At 35.8% G+C, this 25,820-nt stretch overlaps 1 protein-coding gene across 1 annotated transcript in view; it reads left to right on the top strand.

Annotated features, from left to right (window-relative positions):
• LOC128546231 (uncharacterized) overlaps positions 1–17,573 on the top strand; it is a 47,605-nt gene extending 30,032 nt beyond the window's left edge. The window contains exons 4-6 of the mRNA XM_053517952.1: positions 586–676; positions 8,510–11,589; positions 17,547–17,573. Of these exons, the coding sequence (XP_053373927.1) occupies positions 586–676; positions 8,510–11,589; positions 17,547–17,573 (3,198 nt within the window). The remainder of the gene's footprint in view (positions 1–585; positions 677–8,509; positions 11,590–17,546) is intronic.
• Positions 17,574–25,820: the final 8,247 nt, after the last annotated feature.

Here is a 25,820-nt window from a genome sequence, read left to right on the forward strand (position 1 = left end):
TTTAATAAACCCTTTATCAGAATACGTGAACATGCCCACGAATATAAATCAAACACACAAACAATTAAAATCTTAATACGGGATGGGTGTGCAGTCTATCAAAACTGCATATGTTCTTAGCAATGAAATTCCTCGAGTGGCAAAAACATACGAAATGTTCGTGCTTATTATCAGTATCATAACTATGAAACGCCTTAATTACCTAAATCCTTTATGAATATATCAACATTGTGTCGTTTTAAGATATGTTCAATACAACATTTCAGTGGTTGCTTCAATATATGATGAAAAATTTAGTCAAAGTACTAGCTCCCTAAACACATCTTTGTACCCGTGCTTTTCTAATGATACTCTTCAGTTATAATAAATGACTTGAGTTAATTGGATAGAATTGTTTTTTAAATTCTTAGGTACTGCATGAAAGTTGTTACTTACTGATTTAGTTTTATATTGTACAGTTAATCATCCGATGATGCAATAGTTTTTAAACAACAGTACTGCGAATAACTCGAAATATATGAATTTAACATTTTTCAATATTACGTATTCATAGCTAATAAAAAGAATGCATGATTGTTTTTGTAGGATATAGAGGACTACAAGACCCAACTTGAAAAGATCAAGACACTTATTTCAGTTCACAGAGAGAAAATGGCTTACATTGATAGTAAAATTGGTATGTATCTTGTTTTATCATCTAATATCAACAGTCAAGTATAAAACTGATGTCGATAAATGCCTCGGTTTCATTCGTCTTGTAACAGTTTGAATGAATTCCCCGATGCATTTGCTTTCATAGTTACCAAAAGTGATTTATTTTTGATAACTATGTGTGAGTGACCTTATTTTCGACAAAGGTTGCAAAATTCAACTTTATTTTTGTATAAACGTTTTCCTTTTAATTCAAATTACAAAGTCCAGATAACAGTACTTTTAATATATTACATGAATACCATCGAAAAATTGCAATAGTTTATTTGAAAATATTTTTGAATACAGTGAAACACTTTATACTGGAACCCCTGAATGCCGAAAACTCTCCAATTCTGCAGTCCCGCCTGGTCGCCTTATTTGTTCTGTAATTTTATCAGCGCAAAATTACCCATAAAAAGTGAACAATTTTAAAAGGCAATCAGAATGGCACATGCCCTTTATCATGATTACCAGAATTTATTCTATTTGGTAGCATATGTCCATAAAATCTTAAATGATGCTGTTTACACAGTAGCTAAACAAGATCAGGAGCTCGAAGTAATCAGATCGCTGGATGATTTTATAACTACAAACAAAACCGCTCTAAAGCAAACGCCACTCAAAACTCGAACTTTTACTTTGTCCGGAGGCCATTAGGTTTAGAGAGGTTCCACTATTCGTTTAAGAGTTCATGCAAAATGGATCGGCACATAAATGAATCGCTGTCTAAAGATATTTTGTCTTAAATGAATGAGGTGTTCCGGTTCACTCGCACCGGGCGAGCAAGAAAGAAAAAATATTGTACATATTATACCCTTTCCCTAGGTATAGTATAGGTATCGCGAAGTCTTCGTAGAGGCATGTTTTTTCGCGTAAAAATAATCTAGAGCTAATAATTACGATACTGTTGAGTAAAAAGTACAAGTGAGTGCCTTTGGTGATACACTGTCCAGGCCCGGAACCAGGGACAACGGGGGCTCGTGCCCATCCCCCCACCCCACACACATTTGGTTTAGAAATGACCTATACTCATCGAAGTTGCACCCAACAATCTTGGAAAAGGAATAATATTTTCTTAAAATTTAGATCCCTAAAACGCACCTCAAATTTAGAACAAACAATGCACAAGAGTCCAGCATTTCATACCTGAATTTTAAAATTCCCCCAACCATCCCTTAAAGTGACGGCGTATACCCCCCTAGTACCTGAATATTTATACCCCCAAAATGCACCAGAGGCCATCATTTAATACAAGTATATGAAAACCTTTCTGGGAGAGACCCCATTCATCCCCATCACGGATACAGCCCCCACCCCCTCCGCCGTACCCGCCCTCTCCCGGAACATCACCTCGCCGATGACGCTTTTTTTCTGAACTGGTGCCCCCACCCCACCTCCCAGACAAATATTTCTGGATCCGGGTCTGTTGTCTGACTACGAAACCAGCGATTGCTAGTTCGAGTCCAACATCCTCCAACTAATAACAAATAAAATTTAATTAAGAGTCCCGTGTATTGTTGCGTTACACCTAGCACGCTAAAGAACTACCGAAGCTTCTGTAGCCGGTGCGTCTTCTGTGTCTTACACTTAAATTACTAACAGTCTTCTAAAAGCCGGCGATATGGGTTTCTAATGGCAACTGTACAAAAGCTGACAGATTGGCCTGCATACACTTTAAACCAGTGTAATTGCTATCAAAATGGAAACTACGTGACTGCGATATTCAACGTAATAGTACATTGTTTTTCATTTACTGTGTGCACGTTGAAACAAATGAAAAGGCTTAGATGGAACAATTTGTAAGGATAGGTACTCAGCGTCCGCCGTCTATCGTTCATCGCCCCGCATCCAAGATTTAGATTTCGTTTAAATCATCTTTAAATGGGACTATCAAATGTTTCTTTTCAAATGTTTTCGCGCCAGTGAACATACGTTCCGCCGAGGTTGTAATTTAAAAACAAAATACTTTTAATCGACTTTTGTTCATGAATCGCTTGACCAACATCATATATCCCAGTAGCATTTTTCGGTAAACCTCTACTAAGTTTGTTAGATTGTTTTGCTGACTGTGGGACCATACATAGGACCGCTCTAAAAACCGGTTATTTTAGAAAATTATAAGAGTGAGAAAACTTCTTCTCTAAACGTATAAGGTTTGTGGGTAACATACTAGTATTGTACATAATGCATCGTCATGTTATCCCTAATAATACACTAAAACCCTCGTCCAAATTTCAAGAAACTAATTGCTTAGATACTTCTGTTGACTTTTGCATCTTCATCAGAACTGCATAGGACGATTTCATAGATCAAAATATAACATAACAATTCTGGATTTCAAAGAAAACGAAGCACAGAAATAAGAAACATACTTAAACATATATTTTCTTACATCATTCTTAAATAGAAATATCGTATTTGCTTGACTGAAATAAGTACTACTACTAACAATAGTATAATTGAGCTATAAATATAGAAGATAAATAGTAAGGGTAGATTTCCTGGAAGCACAGAACACCCAAAACACATCCATAGAGTCATAGATCGCAAAGTGTGCTCACAACGAAAGAAGCTGTCACGGAAAAATATTGTAGACGGGTTGCTCCAAAAATCTAACAACAAGTACATTACAAGTATATACAAAATACAGAAAATGGGGGGTTGTGTGGTAAGTGGTAGACAAAAAGGTCGGATGTTGGAGGAGGGCGGAGGAAGAATGAACATTAAACAGGGAAAACATCAACATTGAATACCTATTACTTAAAGGTCCAATACTAAGGAAAGTGAACATTTTAATTTCTTTTAAAAAGCACAGAAACTATTTCATTTTATTGGAAAATGAAAGTTGGTATGTAGAAATTCGAAATAAATCGCAGTATATGTACAATTATTTTTCTATGAAGTATGAAGAAAGTTAAAAAGACCTGGGGGTCATTCTGTCGATTCATTGAAATTTCAACATAATACACATACATTTCTTTGAGTTCCAAAGACCTTCTGTAAATTTTGACCTGCCAATCTTCATTATTTAGTGTCTTGCAGAAGTCTATGCACTGGCTATGAAAAAAATTGCCAACTCACTTTCCCTTAGTAATGGACCTTTAAGTAATAGCACGATGTTAAATAACAGACTTAACTGAGTAATTACAAAATATTTTCGCGAATTCTGGCCTGGAACTGAATTTTTATTTGTCACATTTGGAACAGTTTTTGACATAAACTTATAAAAGATAAAAGGAAAACATTGAAAATACTTCTAATACAGGAGTTCGCGGTTTATAAGCAATATATTTAATGAAGCATAACAACGAAAACAAAACAAGGACAGAAGTCCAACATGAGAAACCACATTAAAAAAACTAGCTGCTGACGGCTTTATTAAAGCTTCTTCTAAAAACGCAATATTTATGGTAATGCCTAATAATAGATGTAACATAAACTTGTCGTCTTCTGCAAATGTTTGTTTAAAGTAGGTTTCCGGAACCCATTTTTGTCCCCGTTCTATTTTACTTACATTCTAAAATACTTCTTATAAGGTATAAGGTGTCTACTCATAGTATTATGGCATATTTATTCTAGACCTGTCCGAATTAAATTATTGGCAACCACAGGTATCAAAATTTTTACAATGTGACAGGTAAGGAAAACTGAAAATCAGTTTCTCTAAAAGTACAATGCTTAGTATAGAGCTTAGATGGTTTATATGGATAAGGAAAACTAAAAATCAGTAATTCTTAAAGTACAATGCTTAGTATAGAGCTTAGATGATTTATATGGATAAGGAAAACTAAAAATCAGTTTCTCTAAAAGTACAATGCTTAGTATAATGCTAAGATGGTTTATATGAAGCATAACCTAACGGTCCAAACCACGTTTCTTCAAGTCTGGTTCCAGGAACCAAATATTGGGCCACAACAGACTTTCGTGATTTTACATATGGGGAAAGTTTTAAAAGTCTTTTTTTCTAAAAAAGTAAACTTTGACTCGGTGTATATGTATTCCCTGTCCTTTAGAATCATAGAGTCTACACAATGTTTTTATGATAAAGTTCAGTTTATGCCGGTACAAACTCCAGCTTATTGTTACTTCCGTTAATCGGTACAGACGACACTCTCATCAAGTATAAATTGGACTGAATTTGGACTGAAGTTTATCCGCATAATATCTTTTTCATACTTCTTTGTACATAATTTACCTCAATAGTTACTATTATATATTTTAATTTAATTCTTAAAAACGAACAAAAGCAAACAAAAAAACTTCAGTAACACTACATTTTGTTAGTCTTGAACATACAGGATTAATAAAATCTATAAGACGGTCCTTTAGATGGAGAGAGTGCAACCATTCAAAATAAATAGCCGTCTCGGTTTGATTAAAGGAGTTCATTACAATATTTTGTGCGCTACTCAATGCGCAGCAAGCGATAACCACTGTAGTCATTTAAGGATCCGCCGCCGAAGGTGCATAATTGTCGGATATGCAGCGCAAAACTATCGTATATACTGGCAATATAGGTCATGCATATTTTACCTTTAAAAGTGATGGTGTATTATAGGAGGAGTAGTCGTAGGATGTTCGTTTTCAAAAAAATCATCTTGCTCGAATCGAATACATTGTGGACAGCCAAGTTAAAATATTTCGTCGAGCAATGATTCAGCCGACTCTAAGTCACAAAACATTCTAGAAAATCTTAATGTATATCAATCTCATTCAAGTTCAAATTGACTTGCTTAAAATATCGTTATACTTTTTGTGCCGGGCTTATCCCGGATTTCACATAGTAATACCAGAGTTATAGCCCTTGACAGTCAAAATGTACATAAAGAGCCTAAAAATTTGTGTCGCATGTACCTCAAAAACTATATGACCTGGAGTCATGAAACCATACAAGAATTTAATTCAGCATGCGAAGTTGTGCACCAACGCTTTTATTTGATGTTTTACTCAGTAAAAACAGATTTATGTCCCTTGACTTAGTCAAATATATACGTTAATGGCATGAAAGCTTGTGTAGTACGTATCACAAAAAGTATTTGACTTAGAGGCATGAAAACTTAGAGGGGTATTATTCAGCATGTGAGTAAGAAAATTAGTTATGAAACTGATTATAACATTGTGCAATTTGTTGTGTAAGAAAAAAAGTTCATATTTTTAGGTGGGTGGGGTAATGAAAAAATGCTTTTGTGGGTGGAGTGAACAATTTTTAGTTTTTAGCTCACCTGTCACAAAGTGACAAGGTGAGCTTTTGTGATCGCGCAGCGTCCGTCGTCCGTGCGTGCGTCCGTGCCCGCGAAATGATGGTTAAGTGACTGCATAACGGTACTTTCTCTTTGATGTCATTCATTCCGTTCTGTTTATGTGACCTTTTTCTTTTTATGTGACTGTTAGAACAATAGAGAGAACATTGGGGGTGTCACATAAATACCGTTTCGTTAGAACGTCCGTCCGTCCGTCCGTTCGTGCGTAAACTTTTGCTTGTGACCACTCTAGAGGTCACATTTTTTATGGGGTCTTTATGAAAATTGGTCAGAATGTTCATCTTGATGATATCTAGGTCAAGTTCGAAACTGGGTCACATGCAGTCAAAAACTAGGTCAGTAGGTTTAAAAATAGAAAAACCTTGTGACCTCTCTAGAGGCCATATTTCTGACAATATCTTCATGAAAATTGGTCAGAATGTTTATCTTGATGATATCTAGGTCAAGTTTGAAACTGGGTTATGTGCCGTCAAAAACTAGGTCAGTAGGTCAAATAATAGAAAAACCTTGTGACCTCTCTAAAGGCCATATTTTTCATGGGATCTGTATGAAAGTTGGTCTGAATGTTCATCTTGATGATATCTAGGTCAAGCTCGAAACTGGGTTATGTGCGGTCAAAAACTAGGTCAGTAGTTCTAAAAATAGAAAAACCTTGTGACCTCTCTAGAGGCCATACTTTTGAATGGATCTTCATAAAAATTAATCAGGATGTTCATCTTGATGATATCTAGATCAAATTTGAAACTGGGTTACGTGCCATTTAAAACTAGGTCAGTAGGTCAAATAATATAAAAACCTTGTGACCTTTCTAGAAGCCATACTTTTCATGGGATCTGTATGAAAGTTGGTCTGAATGTTCATATTGATGATATCTAGGTTAGATTTGAAACTGGCTCAACTGCGATCAAAAACTAGGTCAGTAGGTCTAAAATTAGAAAAATCTTTTGACCTCTCTAAAGGCCATATTTTTCAATGGATCTTCATAAAAGTTGGTCTGAATGTTCACCTTGATGATATCTAGGTCAGTTTCAAAACTGAGTTACGTGCAATCAAAAACTAGGCCAGTAGGTATAAAAATAGAAAAACCTTGTGACCTCTCTAGAGGCCATATTTTTCGTGAGACCTTCATGCAAATTAGTGAGAATGTTCACCTTGATGATATCTAGGTCATGTTCAAAACAGGGTCATGTACCTTTAAAAACTAGGTCAATAGGTCAAATAATAGAAAAACCTTGTGACCTCTCTAGAGGCCATATTTTTCAATGGACCATCATGAAAATTGGTCAGAATTTTTATCTTTATGATATCTAGGTCAAGTTCAAAACTGGGTCACATGAGCTCAAAAACTAGTTCACTATGTCAAATAATAGAAAAAACGACGTCATACTCAAAACTGGGTCATGTGGGAACAGGTGAGCGATTCAGGACCATCATGGTCCTCTTGTTCTTGAAAACAAGCACGGGTTGATATATTTTTTTTTGGTTTAGTATTGTTTGTCCTAGTTCTAGCTAATATAATACAAAATTTGGTAAAATTCTGTCCGCTAGATTTTTCATATCTTTAGGAAATAGTTTGTGTTTTTCTCAGTTTCAGATACTTTCGAAATCTGTCAAGAGTTTTTTTGTTTTTTTTTTTCAGTTTTTTTTTTATATATCTATATGTTGACATTTTATGCATAGTTATAGTAGATTCATTAATTTTGATGCAAAAACAGTAACATCAGAATGAATTTTTAAGTAAATAGCTGTTTGCACTTGTTTTATTATAACATGTATTTATTGTTTCATCAGAAAAAAATACCAATTTGGTGTTCTTAATAAACTTTGAATATTGAAAAAAGAAGCACGGATAGCTGTCATTTTTATTTTTTATCTTAACTTGTGAAACATCAATGTATAGATATGCTGCAAAATTATAGAAAAATCTGTCCGCTAGAAATAATTGTGAAAAACATCTTTAAACTGTCCATAAACGGTAATGAAATATGCACCCCACCCCCTCAAGCCACCAAACAACGGCAAAGCGTAATTCTGTTTCACCGAAAAAAGAAATATTCTCAGAATATCACAAGGCCAATGAAAAGATGTTTTTATTGTAAGAATTGTCTAGTATTACTCAAGGTACCTAGAACCAAATGTGGGACCGCATCAGATTTCCGCATGTTTTACATAGTTACATACGAAAGAATTATCCTTAAACAGTGCAAGACTTTGCAAAATGGTGAGGATGAATAGTAAATACTTGTGAACAGTTAACCGGTTTGAACACCCCAGTGGTGTTGTTTTCATTGACAAAGCTTGTTCACTAGTATGTTCCTTTTGTTTCATGGCTCTGTTCTTCCTGGAATTCTACCCGTACCCTTTAGCTTTTTGTTGTTTATATGTTTTGTTCATATCATTCATTATACACATATATATTTCATCATATCTATCATGACTTTTATAAAATAAATGGCTTATTTATTATTTATCAATATAGATATATATTGAATTAATAATGTGAGAAATAACCTCGTAATTCTTAATATATGTATGTCGTTTTTCATATTTATTAGATATACAGAAGCGGTTAGTAAAACTTTACTGGGAGAATTGTGTTAAGGTACCTGCCTTACCTATACAACCAGAAGAGAATCAAAAGGATGTCGGCGACGTGTACGTTGAACCTTGGATGACCATTATAGAGGAAGATGATCCGTCAAGAAAGACCAGTGAAGTGAAGGAGAGAGAAATCTCGTCATTTTTTGAAGTCTTCCAGGAAGGCGGTAAGCCTATCAAAACGGTTTATGTTCTTGGCGAAGCGGGCACAGGAAAAAGTACGTTTTGTAAAAGTTTGGTGCATAAATGGTGCAAAGTGCATACAGATGGGGGATATTACATAGGTGAGGACAAACGAATCATAAAAAGGTTCGAATTCTTGTTTTTTATTTTACTCCGTCACCATTTAGACAAGCAAACTATTGAAATGATGCTAGACAGCCAATTTCGTCATCCTGTATTACAGAAAATACTGGATATTGAATCAGATAAATGCCTTATTTTACTTGATGGCCTTGATGAATGGATTCCAAAATCGTTATCTCATTCACAGATGGAAACAAAAGGATTACCAGCTAGGGATAACGCTAAGGACTACACCGTCGTTACAACATCTAGGCCGTGGAAAATTGGGTTACTTGGAATGACAACAAATCAAATACACAAGAAAGTAATGCTTCGGGGGATTGACAGAAGTGCAACAAAGATACTCATAGAGAAAACAATCAAACTGCTGAATGCAACTTTTGAAGAGGACAGAAGTCCGGAAAAATTTATCAAATACTTGAAAACGAGTCCTTTGTCAGACATACGGCATATCCCCATATTATTAGAGCAGTTGATTTGCCTATGGTATGAAAACAATGACTTATCAAAATCTTCCAGGTGTACTTTATATAATGGTATGCTAGAACTTCCGTTCAAATGGTTTGATCAGAGACAGCGCGAGAAACTTGAGTCTAATCATGGATCAGAGATAAAGGGTCGATCAGAGACAAAGGATCTTCTGTCTTTGCCAAGTCCACATGAATTAGATAAAGAGAGAATATACCCTGATTACAGGAATACAATAGATAATGCATCAAAGTTAGCGTTTGAGTTACTGTTCAAACAACGACAAGAAAACACCCTTTCCTTTGACATCCAAACTTGCAAACGTCTGCAAATACCATTGGATGTCTTAAAGATCTGTGTAAATATTGGAATTCTCTCGGAAGAGAAAACTATTGGTTTTACTTCTGGTGGACAAAATGAGTCGTCGTTTTCTTTTGTTCATAAATCAATCCAAGAATTTCTTACAGCTGTACATATTGCAGCTATTTTTAAAACATATTCGCTACCTGCGTCAGAGCGGGAGGAAACAATGTCTTCACTACCCATGCCAGAACAAGAGTATTCGACGTCACTTAGTCATATATCGGAACTTGATGATACAACATGTCAACGTCCTGTATCAGGGCAGGACATAGCACCCCTACATCCTGCGTCAGAGATGCAAAATATAATGAATCAACATCTAAGTTCAGAGCGAGAGGATATTACGTTTCAACACCCAGATTTGCAGCTGGAGATGATAACAACTCCACATAATGTCTCAAAGAGAGATAATATAACGTCTACGCAAACTGGTTCGGAGCGAGAGGAAATAACGTGTTCACATTCAGGTTCACAGCGGGAGTACCTAGCGTCTCCAAATACTGGTTCAATGAAAGAGAATAAAACGTCTCCACATTTAAGTTCTCTGAAGGATGATATACCGTCTATGTATACTCGTTCGGAACGAGATACAATGTCTTCACATCTTCGTTCGAAGACAGAAGATATGTCGGGGCGGGAATATACAGGGTGGTCAGATGTTTGCGAAGACTTCATACACAAGTATTGTGCTCGAATCAAAACCATAGAAAACATTTTAGAGATGGCAAATGTTTTCGTGTTTTTGTCAGGGCTACAGCCAAGACTTGCTACTTATATTTCGAAATATATATACAATGCTGCTAATCGAAGCACGCTTGTAGTTCAGCACAGAAAGACATTAGATGACTGTGCCTTTTTATATGACATCCAAAGATGTATATCCGGTTGTTGTGACGAAGCAAACTCAAATGCAACATGTTTTCGACATGCTATCTATTTGGGAGATTGTTTTCTTGATGATTCGGAATCAGTTCTGCAAAGTCGACTGAATAGTAAAACTGTACAGCATGTTATTCCTGACAGTATTGCATCTTTGTCTGTTTCATTTTCTCGGGCTTGTGCGTTACATGGAGGGAGTTCAAAATGTGATACCTGCATATTACTGACTCATTTCTTATCATGTCGCCGACTGACAAAATTAGCACTGAATGATAAAAGATTGCAAACAGACGATGGACATATACAGCTGGTTAAAGAAATACTAGAGACGAATTTACAAAGTTTACAGGCGGTTTCAGTGGACTATATCTTGGGAGTAAAGTTTTGCTTGAAAGGTATGGAATCATTTAAACCTTTGATAGCATCTATTCCAAATGTGAATCAACTGACCTCGTTAAGAGTGCACGGTATCAACCTGCCACATGATCAGTGTGATATTCTTACATCATATCTGGCAGACCAGGTTCGTTTACAAGAGTTATCTCTCGATATAGTGTGTGAGGGTAAAGATAACCACGAGATCGATATGTCAACGCACAACACTCTTCAGTATCTGGAAATTGGAGACGGCTTTACAGTAAAGAATGTTTACACAGAACATGATATGACAGTGAAGTTTAAGATTAAATGGTCAGATGATTCGTCTATCAACCGACTGTTTCTTATTCTGGAATCAGTCAAACTGAAATATGTCAGTTTATGGGGAAACCGTGATGAATTTTCCATATCTCAATTTGTCACGCATAAACTGCGTTCACTCTTTGCAGTGTCGAACTATCTCTGTGCTATTGAACTTGACAGTCTTGAAATAACTGACAATGTCCTGACACTCCCATTTCGATTGGTCAGCCTCAAACGCATTGACCTTTCTGTGGTCACTATGACAAATAAGACGTGGATGGCATTTATTGACAGTCTTCATAGCATACCAAATGTCGTTCATGTGAAAGTGCTAGGTTTGGTAATAAAATTTGATAAAACTTCCATTCAATATTTGAGAATGTCAGAATTTCCCAAATTCGAATACGCTCGTCTGCATGTTAGACTCCATCATGAATTATTTCATGTCACAAGGGATGACAATTATCAGTTCGAATTTTCCACGCATAAAAATGATAAGTACTGGTGATTAGCAACAAGAGAGATTGTGTTATCAAGAACACACAAGACTGTGTCATTTCATTAACTAATTCAATTGTTCGTATATGGCATGTCAAACGTTGCTAAATTATATATGTATGTTATTATTATTGTATGTTTGTTATTGTTATTCAATGTCTTGTCATTCATATTCTAAAAGTCTTTATTGTTATTCTATATTTCGTTATTCTTATTGTATCTTTGATATTGTTATTCAATGTCGTGTCATTCATATTCTAAGTAATACCATTGTTATTGTATATGTCGTTATTTTTATTGTATTTTCGATATTCTTATGGTAAAAGTCATCATTGTTGTTCAATATCTGACGATTCTATTTACAAAACTGTCATTCTTATTCTATATTATGTGATTGTATATAGCGTCGCTGTGCTGTTTATATCGCGTGTGCTATTTATATCGCGGGAAATCCCACATACAATAAGAATATCAAGCTTACAAAAACAATAATGAATATATAAACAACAACAATAACGTCTTTTACAATAAGAATATCGAACATACAATAAGAATAACGACATATAGAATAACAATGGTAACACTTAGAATATGAATGACACGACATTGAATAACAATAACAAACATACAAATAGCATACATATATAATTTAGCAACGGTTTACATGCCATACTCGTATGTTTGCTTCTCTCAAACTACACTTACATTTCATTTCAGATGCAGATATATAGGAACATTGAAAACGTAAATAGGCACTTTTAGTTCTGACATAAAATATACAATTCAAGCAGACTAGATTTGGTAAAAGTTTGTTGTCTTGAACGGTCTACGGAGGAGAAGTATTTGAAATTTTAGAACAACGTTGTAAAAATCCGATATTACGTTCTTAGATTTTTGTTTATATGTTTTGTTAAAATGAAATAAATTGTATAGCTCTGTGTTAAGTTTAACTGTTAAGTACTGCTTTTCAGCGAATTATACAAACAGCATACTTTTCTTTTGAGATATACTGCAAACGATTTTAAATCTAAACAAAAAGTAATTTTGTAATTTTGTTTATGTAAAGAGTATACTGTTTCTGGAGGTTAGTAACTGACGACTTTGTAACATAGAATATAGAAGCATCTTAATTCTGAAAAAAAAAACGCAAAAGATTACTTGCCTTATGCTTCTCCAGGAAACAATCGTTATATTTTGCTCAATAGTTATTTCCGTGATATGATGATTTACAAACTTCAAGGCATAGATTTAATCCTGAAATTATTGTAGCCAGTACCACTGCCACTGGTAACAAACAAAACTGAAAATAACAATATTTAGTATATGTAAATATTATATATATAAGTGGTTTGTATACCACTGATGTTTAATTTATTGAATCAACCCGGGAAACTGCTATGCCTTTAAATTCTGGTCCTGTTGTAGTTAAGCTGTTGTTCATGTCAAATATGTGTCTGTTTATGAGACATAAATTGCTTTGCAAAGATTCTGCTGGAACTGTCATAAAGTTAAATTGCCTTTATGATCGGATTTTACAAAGTAAGAGACCGGAGTTATGGCTCCTTACATAGTTAGAATTGTTCATATATAAAATATGGTGTGGCGAGTATCTCAAAAGTATTTGAGCTGAAGTATTGTAACTTCATATGAATGTAATTCAGTGAAATTGTACAATATTTTGTTCGGGATTTCACGCAGTAATGCCAGAGTTATGGTCCTTCATGTAGTAAAATTATGCATTAAGGGCCTAAATGTTTCTTTAACAAGTATCCCAAACGTGTTTGATCTGGAGTCGTGAAACTGTACAGGAATAGTTTTCAGCACCTGAAATTGTGTACCTGTTTTTTTTTTAAGATTTGAAAAATTACTAAGTCTGACCAGAGTTATGGCCCTGAAAATAGACACAAATTTACATAAGGATCTAAATATTTCTGCCGTGTACAGTAACCTAGACTAGAACTATGTTTATTTCTTTGTATATCGTCGCCATAGCGCATATTTGCCTTGACGTAAAGAAGTACTTACCCAATTTTTGTGCTGGAGTGACGATATCAGATTATCCTTAGATAGCGGTTAAAAGCAACAAGGTTGCCTAATTTGTTTCAGATAAGAAGCATATTAAGATCCATACCATTCATTCGAAGAGTGCTAATTATCAAAATTTATATTATGATCAATTAATTAAGCGTTCAGAATTTGATATGTTTGGAATTGATTGTATTGTAATATGTTGTATTTTCACGTGTGAGATGAAATAAACTTTTTGTATCAACATTATGTCAGCATATGAATATTTACATGACGGAATACTATACATGTACATGTGTTTGCTATCTTGTGTACTTTCCCAAACGAATCTTTTTTATATTTGAGTGTATACTGCTTTATAATGAAAGAATATAAATAAACCAGGTATACTAAGACATTCTGTTGTTATTTTTAATACATTATGTACTTATTCAATCATTTAAATTGTATTTCTTTTTCCGAAAGGAATCTTTTTCAAATTATAAGAAAAATCGCGATGACCGAAAGATAAATTTAAGTTGGATTTGAGTCTGTAAATAGGCTAGTTATTTTTGGAATAATAGCACGCATATCTTTGTCATAATTCAATTATGTCAGTTTGCTCGATGTAAAAATGGATATATAGGAAAATTATCAGACAATAAATAATTATTATTGTAATTATAATCCCATGTTGAGTTTGCGTTCATTTAGTTCTCCAAAAGCACTTAACATGTTTCAATAAAACTTCGGAGGAGTGATAAATATAAAAAGTTTTGCATACTGTTGGTACTTTTCACTTATATAAAGACTAAATAGATTCTTGTCTGTGTTTCATTAACAGGGTTTAATTACTGTCACTGCTATTAAGCCATATTGCGCATACCGTCCACACGTCCTACTCGGACTGGGTAATCCACAGCCAACGATTTCGTGGTTTTCATAGCCACTGATTTAGATTCTGCCGCTGTCATAGCTTTTCGTTAAATAGTCCTCCTTAGAAGTGTAAGGCGTTTGACCAAGTATAACGCCAAACTTGACAGTTTGACATATGTTAATTTATTTTGACCAGTACGTCTTTAATGTTTTTAATTTGTCAGCATTTGTTTGATCCTTCTGATAGAGTCCTATCAAATGGACCTTCCAGTATAAAGTTTTGTAATCAACCAGTCTTAAACAAATAGCCATTTGTTCTCTATTTCTCCAGATAATATTTAGTAGTTCATTTCGTATTACTTGAAAGTCGCTTATGTCTGATTTGCGATATAGTCACTCCTGAAATGATGACGAAACTTCCGCTTTCAACTTACTAATTTGTATTAAATTTGGGCTTCCGTTGTTACTATTGCCACGATCTAGCAAGAAATCTCAGGTTTGATTGCATCGTCTAGGGAGTGTACCGACAATTGCCTGTTTACTCTCAACGTGACTTAATGTCTTTACATTCAACTGGTATTTTCAAGAAGGCAGTTGCCTTTCGGTGACATTCCAAATTTTGATAATTATCAAATTTTTATAGCCTCTTTCAAGTCATTTGAGATGGAAGAGAATTACCCTTAGAAGCTTAACAAAAAATCGGATAAAAATGAAATATGGAAATTTAAAGATTTTACGCGCTGATTTCTGAACAAATTTCAAAAGGGAAGAGCAGAATCTCTGAAAGCATTAAGTATACCAAATGCAACCAATGTAGCACGGCTTAAAGCATGCCTCCTATACAGTAGGCTTAGTAGACGATAATATACATATTCTGGAGGTTTCCATACGAAATACAATTATTTTTTTAGGCGGAGTCCGCCTTGCAATAGGCAAAATTTCAGAAGAAGATTGAATTCTTGTACTGTTCAAAATGTATATGATATAATTCGTTTACACCAAAGTAGGCGGAACTGGCTTACCAGGAAAAAAACGTTACTTTGCAATTTCTTTTTAGTAAAGCACCATCTCTACATTCAAACAAATGAGACACATTGAAACACTTAAACTGGCGAAATTTCCAAACGTTATCTTGATGTTTGAATCATAATGCTCTCAAGTTATCTAGATAATTCTGTTTCGTTCAGAAGAGTGGTAAATGATTAAAATATAAAGAATTATTTATGGTCGGAAACTATCAACGAATTGTTCTAGGGGTTTTCGAAAAATGTACATGCGTTACATGGCTCCTAGTCAACATATCTAGCTGAATGCATCATGTCTATTTAATGAAAATAAAGTACATGAAAATACAATTCTAGGACAAGTTAAAGTTTTTCACCTATGCATAATAGTAATTAATCTATTCAACCTAAACAGATCATATTTTACATGCTTGTACTTGTTTTCAAAGGGGAATATACCACATCTTGCAAAGAGTTTGAGAGTATTATATTTCATTCCATTAGGCTAAGAAGCCCAGGAAGACAAACATTGCATGATTATAACAAATCATGTAAGAAAGAGGTCTGTGACACAATAAAACTGACAAACAATTATGCTAATCGGACTATAACAAAAAGATGGTCACCTTTGCATACAACTTAAGTAATAAAACGGTAACCATTTTGGCCATAAGATAATGCGATTCCTTTTTATAGATCAATTTACATTTTACGAAAAATACACGATGAATTCACTGTACCAACATGGCTCCGTTTCATTAAATTGATATTTATCACTTTCATATCATTTTTGTTTTAGTCCGATTTTCACATTTTTCACGAGCTTCATTTAGTTCTGTCGTACACCTTCGCCAGCAGCTTTTAACCGCGGCCTCGCAGTCCCGCGATTTCAAAATTAAAAATACGTGTAACAATTGTCCTTATCTGAAACAATGTTCATTGTCGTTTTGCAGACACAGACTTCATAGCTGTAGTAGGCCTCGAGTGTGTGCAAAAGTCGAAAGTCATATTCAAAAGCCAAAATCATCTTATCTTCCGTACAACTCTGGTAAAAGCTCTTCTGTACACATTCAGGCGGATAAATACGACAATTATATCAGTTGTCAAAGATGCACCTACCTTGCCACATTCTGCCCTTTCATACTTCATTCGTATGGGGGCCTCCATGGCCGAGTGGTAGAGGTCGCTGACTTAGAATCACTAGCCCTTACTGATGTTGGTTCGAGCCTCACTCGGACGTTTAATTCTTCAAGTAAAGAAGTCATACGGAAATTCGGTGGTTTTACACAAGTGCCCGCTCTTGATAATATTATGTACGTATGGGTATCTCGGGTCTTCCTCCACCATCAAAGCTAGAAAGTCACCATATGATCTATACTTGTGTCGGTGCGACGTTAAACCCAACAAAAACCAAAACAAATTTTTGTTTGTATGATTAGTTTCTGTGTTGCTTGAGATTTTGGTGATCGTTACTGTACAATTCCATAACAAACTTACACAGTATTGTGTTTTACCTTGTTTGGAATATAATAAGGAATGAAAATAATTTCACTTGGGACTGAAAAGGGCAAGTTAAAAAGGGTGAATTGAAAAAGTCGAGTATCCATAATATTTGCTCTTTTGTTATGAAATTTGTATTAAGAGATAAAGCGGAATGATTTGAATAATGTGTAAAATGAGAATGTCGTAGTTTTGTGAAGCTCCATCAAGCAGTGCACGAAATGTACTTGAAAGCTTAGGCCTGGGAACACATGTGCGCAACTAAGTGCGACCATTTTGAAAATCAAGTTTAGTGAAGACACAGCGGGCAGTTAATGAGAAGAAGGCGGTTACAGTATTTCGAGCTATGGCCATCCATGTGTGCAGAGGAATTTCATTAATCTTGACAAAAGTTCCTGCAATGTACATTCAGGCCATGTTTGGTGACGATTTAGAGTGAATAAAAACTATGAAAACTAAACTCAGTGCTGCTTACTCCTCCCGAGTTTTATTATTAACAAAAGTGTAGGAAAGAATTCAGTGAATAAATGTGGTGCATAACAGATGTATGAACAAAACAGTATGTCTTCTTTCTTAAAGAGACGACAGAAGTATGGAGAGAGATCAAATGTACTCGCATGACAATGACCGGGTAAGACAAGAAAAATACTGGACTGAGATGCACGCCCTATAAGAACGTGTCTAATGTAACTGAAGTTGTTTCTAAGCATACCCAGTTGGTGTGTTTTGAATGTTTTTTATAACATCCAGTATCATAAGTTTGGGGCAATGATTTGACATTAAAATGAACAAGGCAGTTTGAAAGACAGCTAAACCCCACGCCACTGTTATGGATAGTGAAAGGGTAAACCTTTGACCTTGAGCTGTGACCTTGACCTTCTGCATATTGTCTTGATGAAGTGATCATTTGACCCAAGTTTCATGAAAATCCTTCAAGGGGTTTAGGAGATATAGAGCCCAAACCTTTGACCTTGAGTTGTGACCTTGCCCTTGAGTTGACATGGCTGACTAATGAGTTCTTGATGAGACGGTTTTTGACCCAAGTTTGACGTAAATCCTTTGAGGGGTTAAGGAGATCCAGAGTGGACACAAAATGGAAGTCTCAAACCTTTGACCCTAAGTTGTGACCTTGACCTTGAACCTACATGGCTGACATATGTTTTGCCTATCGTCTTGGTGAGGTGATCATTTGACCCAGGTTTCATATAAATCCTTTAAGGGGATTAGGAGATACAGAGCGGACACAAAATGGAAGACTCAAACCTTTGACCCTAAATTATGACCTTAACCTTGAGCCTGCATGGCTAACTCGCAAGTTCCTCACGTCATCTTGAGAAGGTAATCATTTGACCCAAGTTTCATGAAAATTCTTCAAAGGGTTTAGGGGATACAGAGGGAACACAAAATGGAAGGCTCAAATATGTGACCCTAAGTTGTGACCTCGACCTTGAGCCGGCATGGCTGACTCATTAGTTCTGCACATCGTCTTGATGAGGTGATAATTTGACCAAAGTTTTACAATTTTCTTCAAGGGGTTTAGGAGATATAGAGCGGACACGAAATGGAAGACTAAAACCTTTGACCATGAGTTGTGACCTTGACCTTGAGTCAACATCGCTGACTTATAAGTTCTGCACATTGACCTGATGAGGTGATCATTTGACTAAAGTTTCATGAAAATTCTTCAAGCGGTTTAGGAGATATAGAGCGGACAATAAATGGAAGGCTCAAACATCTCACCCCAAGTTGTGACCTTGATCTTGAGCCGGCATGGCTGACTCAAGAGTTCTGCACATCGTCTTGGTGACGTGATCATTTGACCAAAGTTTTATAAATTTCCTTCGATGCGTTAAGGAGATATAGAGCGGACACGAAATGAAAGGCCCAAACCTTTGACCTTGAGTTGTGACCTTGACCTTAAACCGACATGGCTGACTTGTAAGTTCTGCACATCGTCTTGAAAAGGTGATCATTTGACCCAAGTTTCATGAAAATCATTCAAGGAGTTTAGGAGCTTTGGAGCGGACACGAAAGTGTTACGGACAGACGGAGACCCTATTCCTATTACCCCCCCCCACCCCCCACTCCTTCCCCCCCCCCACTCCTCCCCCTCCCCTCCCTCCCACCCTCTCACCACTCGTGGCGGGGAATTAATTATTCGTAAATTCGAGCACACGTACAGGGGAACCGTTTAGGGATTCACAGTAAAGCTAGCAGCAAAGACTAACGAGGAATAAAATATGTATAGGTATCTCACAGTAATAAGGCGCTTTGAAATGTAAACAAACAAAACAATAACATAAATTTAAGTCAATACACAACGTTTACGCTGACAACAGTAATTCCTCGTTGGCCGAGCGGTAATGATACCCGACTTATACGTTTTCGTCGGGCGTTCGATTCCCGGACCCGTAAAATAGTATTTTGAAAAGTGTATTTAATTTCTTTTTTTTCCCAATACGATTCAACGAAAACAACACAAGTTTGTTAATCTAGTACTAACTTGCTAACTAACTTATATATGTCACTGTTAACACGTAATCATATTTAAATAGTCTTCATCTTTAATATGATCTAATGTTTTTGAGGCTTTCGTGAATAAATTAGAAACCAGACAAAAACACAAACTTACACAAAGTGTATAAATTAAATGCAAAATAAAACAAGAGGGCCATGAAGGCCCTGTATCGATCACCTGACCTATTGACCTAAAGATCATTAAGATTAACATTCTGACCAAGTTTCATTAAGATATGGTCATAAATGTGGCCTCTAGAGTGTTAACAAGCTTTATATTTGATTTGACCTGGTGACCTACTTTTTGACCCCATCTGACTCGGATTCAAACTTGACCTAAAGATCATCAAGGTTAATATACTTCCGGGGTTTCGTAAAGATATGGCCATGAATGTGGCCTCTAGAGTGTTAAGTACCTTTTTCTTTGATTTGTCTCGATGACCTAGTTTTTTATCCCATCTGACCCGGATTAGAACTTGACCTGATATCATCAAGATTAACATTCTGACCTAAATTCATTAAGTTATGGTCATAAATGTGGCCTCTAGAGTGTTAACTAGCTTTTCCTTTGATTTGATCTGGTGACCTACTTATTGACCGCACATGACCCAGATTCGAATTTGATCTAAAGATCACCAACATTAACACTCACGAAGATACAGTCATAAATGTGGCCTCTAGAGAGTTAACTAGCTTTTCCTTTGATTTGACCTGGTGACCTAGTTTAAGATCCCACATGACCCAGATTCAAACTTGATCTAAAGATCATCAAGACAAACATTATGACCAAGTTTCAGGAATATACAGTCATCAATGCCGCCTCTAGAGTGTTTAAAAGCTTTTCCTTTGATTTGACCTGGTGAACTAGTTTCTAACCCCACCTAACCCAAATTTGAACTTGACATAGAGATCATCAAGATTAACATTCTGACCAAGTTTCACAGATATATTTCATTATTGTGGCCTCTAGAGCGTTAACAACTTTTCCATTGATTTGACTTGGTGACCTAGTTTTTGACCCCAGATGACCCAATATCAAACTCGTCCAAGATTTTATTGAGGGTAACATTCTGACTAAGTTTCATTAAGATTGGGCCAAAATTGTGACCTCTAGAGTGTTAACAGTCAAATTGTTGACGACGACGCCGCCGGCGCCGACGACGACGGACGAAGGACACAGGGCGATCACAAAAGCTCACCTTGAGCACTTTGTGCTCAGGTGAGCTAAAACAAATGACGGATGCAAGGTTTGAACCATCAAAACTGATAACATTTCTATCCACTCAACCTACTGCGCCATTAAGCCAACTGTTGACCTTACTTTCAATATCTTCTGTTTTAAATGAGATTGCTAAGTACTGATTGTTTATTTACATGTTGCTAAAAATAAAAACGCCACAATACTGTGCGGTACTTGTAGCTTCGTATTAAATCACCTGCGTTAAAATGACACGTCATTTATCAAAATAAACAAAAAGACATTATTTTTCAATTTATTGAGTAATATAGTTGTTATTGATACAGGATGGCAAGATTTATCTAAAATTAATACAAATACTGAACACATTTATTATACAGGAATTATAATAAAAGCCCAATATATAGTGTTTATGATCATCCTTAGCACCATCAGACGTTGGAGTGTCATCATGCAGCATAAGAACGGTATTTAAAACACTTTGATAGACAGAAACAGTACTCCTTTAGTAAAAGCAGACATTATATAAAATAACAAACTTTTACATAACATGTTTACACAAAATCAAGTTTGGTGAAGCCAAAGCGATTGAGAAGTCGGTTACAGTATTTCGAGCTCTGGCCATCCAAGAGTGCAGCGGAAATTTTAATAGTTTTGACATAAGTTCATGCAATGTACATTCCGGCCAAGTTTGGTGAAGATCTAGAGGGAATAAAAACTATGCATAGCTAAACTCAGTGCTCCTTACTCCTTCAAAGTTTTAACGAAACTGTAGAAAAGATTTCCATTAATGAAATGCGATGCAGAACACATGGATGGACATAACAGTATGTATCCTTTTAAAGAGGCCATATAAGTAAGGAGAAAGATCCAACTTAGTCGCACGACAATGACCGGATGAGACAAGAAAACCACTGGTCCGAGATGCAACAAACCACCTTCCTATAATGACGTGTCTAATGTTACTGAAATTGTTTTAAAGCATACCCAGTTGATGTTGTGCTTTGAACGTTTTTATATCATCCGGAATGGTAAGCATTATTCGTAAAATCACGTACATGGGATCTTGTGTTAGGCAAAAGTTTATTTGTCACATTAAAGCTAGCAGTAATATTATTAACGCATAGAGTAACGAGGAATGATAAAAGTATGTAGCTTTGTATTAAAAACACCTGCTTTAAAATGACACGTCATTTATCAAAACAAGAGCTCGTAGAACACGAAATCGCCCCCCCCCCCCCCACCCCGCCGCCCACTTGATGCGTTCAGTAATTGCAAAAGGAACAGAAATTATTTGGTTACTGTGCACAAGAATTCTACTGTTCTTGGGCAAAGAGACATTGACCTTTGACCTGTTGACCTCAAAATCAATATGAATCATCTGCTGGTCATGATAAACCTCCCTTTTAAGTTTTGTGATCCTAGGCCCAAGCATTCTCAAGTTATCTTCCGGGCATATTTTTGCTGTTCCAGGCCACTGTGACCTTGACCACTGACCTCAAAATCAATAGCGGTCATCTGCTGGTCATGATCAACCTCCCTATTAAGTTTCGTGGTCCTAAGCCCAAACGTTCTCAAGTTATCGTCTGGAAACGATTTTACTTTCCAGGTCCTTGACCTTTGGCCTACTGACCTCAAAATCAATAGGAGTCATCTGCTGGTCATAATCAACCTCCCTATCAACTTTCGTGATCACAGGCCTAAGCGTTCTTGAGTTATCATCCAGAAACCGTTAAATTGTTCCTGGTCACGGTGACCTTGATCTTTCACCTACTGACTTCGAAATCAATAGGGGTCATCTGCTAATCATGACCAACCTCCATATAAACTTTCATGATCATATGCTCAAGCTTTCTTGAGTTATCATCCGGAAACTATTTAAATGTTCTGGGTAACTGTGACCTTGACCTTTGACCTAACGATCTCAAGATCAGTAGCGGTCATCTGTTGATCATGATCAACCATCCTATCAATTTTCATGTTCCTAGGTCCAAGCCTTCTTGAGTTATCATCCGGAAACTGTTTAACTGTTCTGTGTCACTGTGACCTTGACCTTGACCTACTGGTCTCAAAATCAATAGGGGTCATCTGCTGGTTATGACCAACCACCCTATCAACTTTCATGATCCTCAGCCCAAGCGTTCTTGAGTTATCATCCGGAAACGGATTGGTCTACATACCGACCGACAGACCGACATCTGCAAAACAATATACCCCTCCTTCGAAGGGGGGCATAATAAACAAAAAAAATGTATTTTCCCATTTATTGAGTAATATAGTTGTTATTCATACAGGATGGCAAGATTTATCTAAAATGAATACAAATATTGAACACATTTATTATAGGAATTATAAAAGCCCATACAAAGTGTTTATTATAATCCTTAGCACCATCAGACACTGGGGTGTCATCATGCAGCATAAGAACGATATTTAAAACACATCTTTAGACAGAAACAGTGTTCCTTAGTAAAAGCAGACGTAATACAGAATTACATAATGTTACATAGCACATTCATACACATGTACATTTATTGTTATATTTTGAACATGGGAATGGTAACTACCCTAGACCGTACATTCAGTAAATGATGTACCGGAAGACAACCTTGCAAAGTCCTTAAATATTTACAAGGCAGCTGACCCAAAATGACGCTCGGCAATTTCCGAGTGATTACGTAACACTATTCTCGTTAGGCATTTCGACATTCTTCGGGTATGCCGAAAAGTCAACCGAAAATACGTTATTTGTCAATTGTCACTACGGGTCCACTACCTTCACTAACTACAGGATAAAACTTATTTTGGCCGACAATGTATGACTGTTTGAACATCATTCACTATCGATGACAACCGCGCAGTTCGTAACTTAAAACACAAAAATGTTAGCACTGACTAGGTATATAAATACATCACCGTCATATATCCATATTAAACCTGAACACAAAAGATTAATTGCAGTGGCGTGTTTATACCATTATAAATGATGTTAGATAAAATTAGCATAGAAACAAAAGCACCAGTTTATCAGTAGTAATAAATACAGATCCTTTATAATATAGGAAGGGAAGACCGTCAACAAGACTAGAGCGAAAAGCGGCGACCAACTTGAAACTTCCAAAAAAATAATTGTTAAATATATTAACATGTAGAGAAATAAGTGATTTTTTTTCAAATCTGAAACAAACATTTCTAAGGGAGATTTTGTCGTCCTATGCCAAAATGAAGCATTAAGCTGGCAAGAAAATATATACTTGAGAAATATACTGAGATGCAAGACTAGAGGTAAACAAACATAACACAAAATATATACTTTAAACGGTGTTAACAACATGTTATTAATTCTAGGCATAAACATAGTCACAATACTGAACGGATAACAGTAATCATCAGCTAGCACAAAGAAAACTTAAACGACGCTATTGAAGAGCTAGTGGTAGCGTTCAATGTTAATATTTGTGCAGAATCTAAACATAACATGACATAATACTGAGCTAAAATCTACAAAGGAGAAGATCTAAAACAAAGTTTGAATCAAGAGTTCAAAATCCTTTGGTATAATTTAACGTTACAAAACAACTACCACATGGGCTATATTCTCTTGTGCAAACAGGACTCGAAAATTAAGTGAATACTGGTTAATATGTTTTGTTCTTTTTATAACGTCGCACCGACACGATTATTGGTCATATGGAGACTTTCAAGCTTTGATGGAGGATGAAGACTCCAGGTGCCCCTCCGTTCATTATTTCATCACATTCGGGCACCTGGGTAGAACAATCGACCTTCCATTAACCAGATGGATGGCTTCCTCACATGAAGAATTCAACGCCCCGAGTGAGGCCCGAACCTACATCGGTGAGGTGCAAGTGACTTGAAGTCAGTGACCTTAACCACTCGGTCACGGAGGCCTAATTGGTTAAGAACATGGGAACAATGAAATGACTGGAAAGGCTTTAACAGAGGCTCTTAAATACAATACAACCTTATCCGGTCACATGTACTTTAAAATAAATGTACATGGCATTACTGCAATAAAGTATGAACATTTTAATTACAGGTTATAAATATTGTATTCTTACATGGCTCGATTTGATTTTCAGTTAAACAAAGAAGGAAACCAAGCTCTATATTCTGCGATAAACAAAGGTTGAGGCGCGGACCAGTAAGAGAGCATTGTGACGTCAATTATGACGTCAAATTGCCGCATGATGTCCGATACATTACTCCTCGCGTAAATGAAGTCCAGCATAATATTTATTACAAGAGGGCCATGATGGCCCTATATCGCTCACCTGTTATCATTGCACTTGAGGACAAGAAGGTCCTCAGAAAAAATATCTAAGTCCAAAGGACAGGAACAACAAAGGGAAGAAATTTAACCAAAAAGAAAAAAAAAATCTTACAAGGTATAGATATGTCAAAATACACCTAAAAATTGGAGGTACCATCCATGTTGTACCACAGAAAAGTGGTCTCGGTTTTTCCCTACAGCCAATAATAAAAAAGTTTCTAAAAATAAGCTATTTATAGTAACGTAAAAGGGAAGTAATTAAAAAAAAAATATTGTGAGTGAACAAAAGAAGGATCTGCCAAATAAATCTGTTGACATAAATGAAATTTCAGATCAGTATATTCATTAGTTATGGAGATATACCAATTTTATTTGAAATAAAGGGAGGTAATTTGACATAAAACCAGTCCATAGTTATCAACCCGGATTGTCTCAGTCCAACTAATAACAATAATGAAATTTCAGATAAGTCCTATAAGTACTTACTGATATAAATCCATTTTGATTACAATCAGGGGAGGTAATCAGATATAAAATAACTCTGGAACCTACGATTGGATCTGATTTGTCATGGAATCCAAGATTTATTGTTGTTGAAGATATTTTGGAAGTTTGTATCAAATAAAACCATAAATGAAGTCTCTATATGGCTGCAAAAGCCAAAATAGCAAATTTTG

The sequence above is a fragment of the Mercenaria mercenaria genome, chromosome 11 (assembly GCF_021730395.1).
Source record: "Mercenaria mercenaria strain notata chromosome 11, MADL_Memer_1, whole genome shotgun sequence".
In the NCBI taxonomy this organism is placed as follows: Eukaryota; Metazoa; Mollusca; class Bivalvia; order Venerida; family Veneridae; genus Mercenaria; species Mercenaria mercenaria.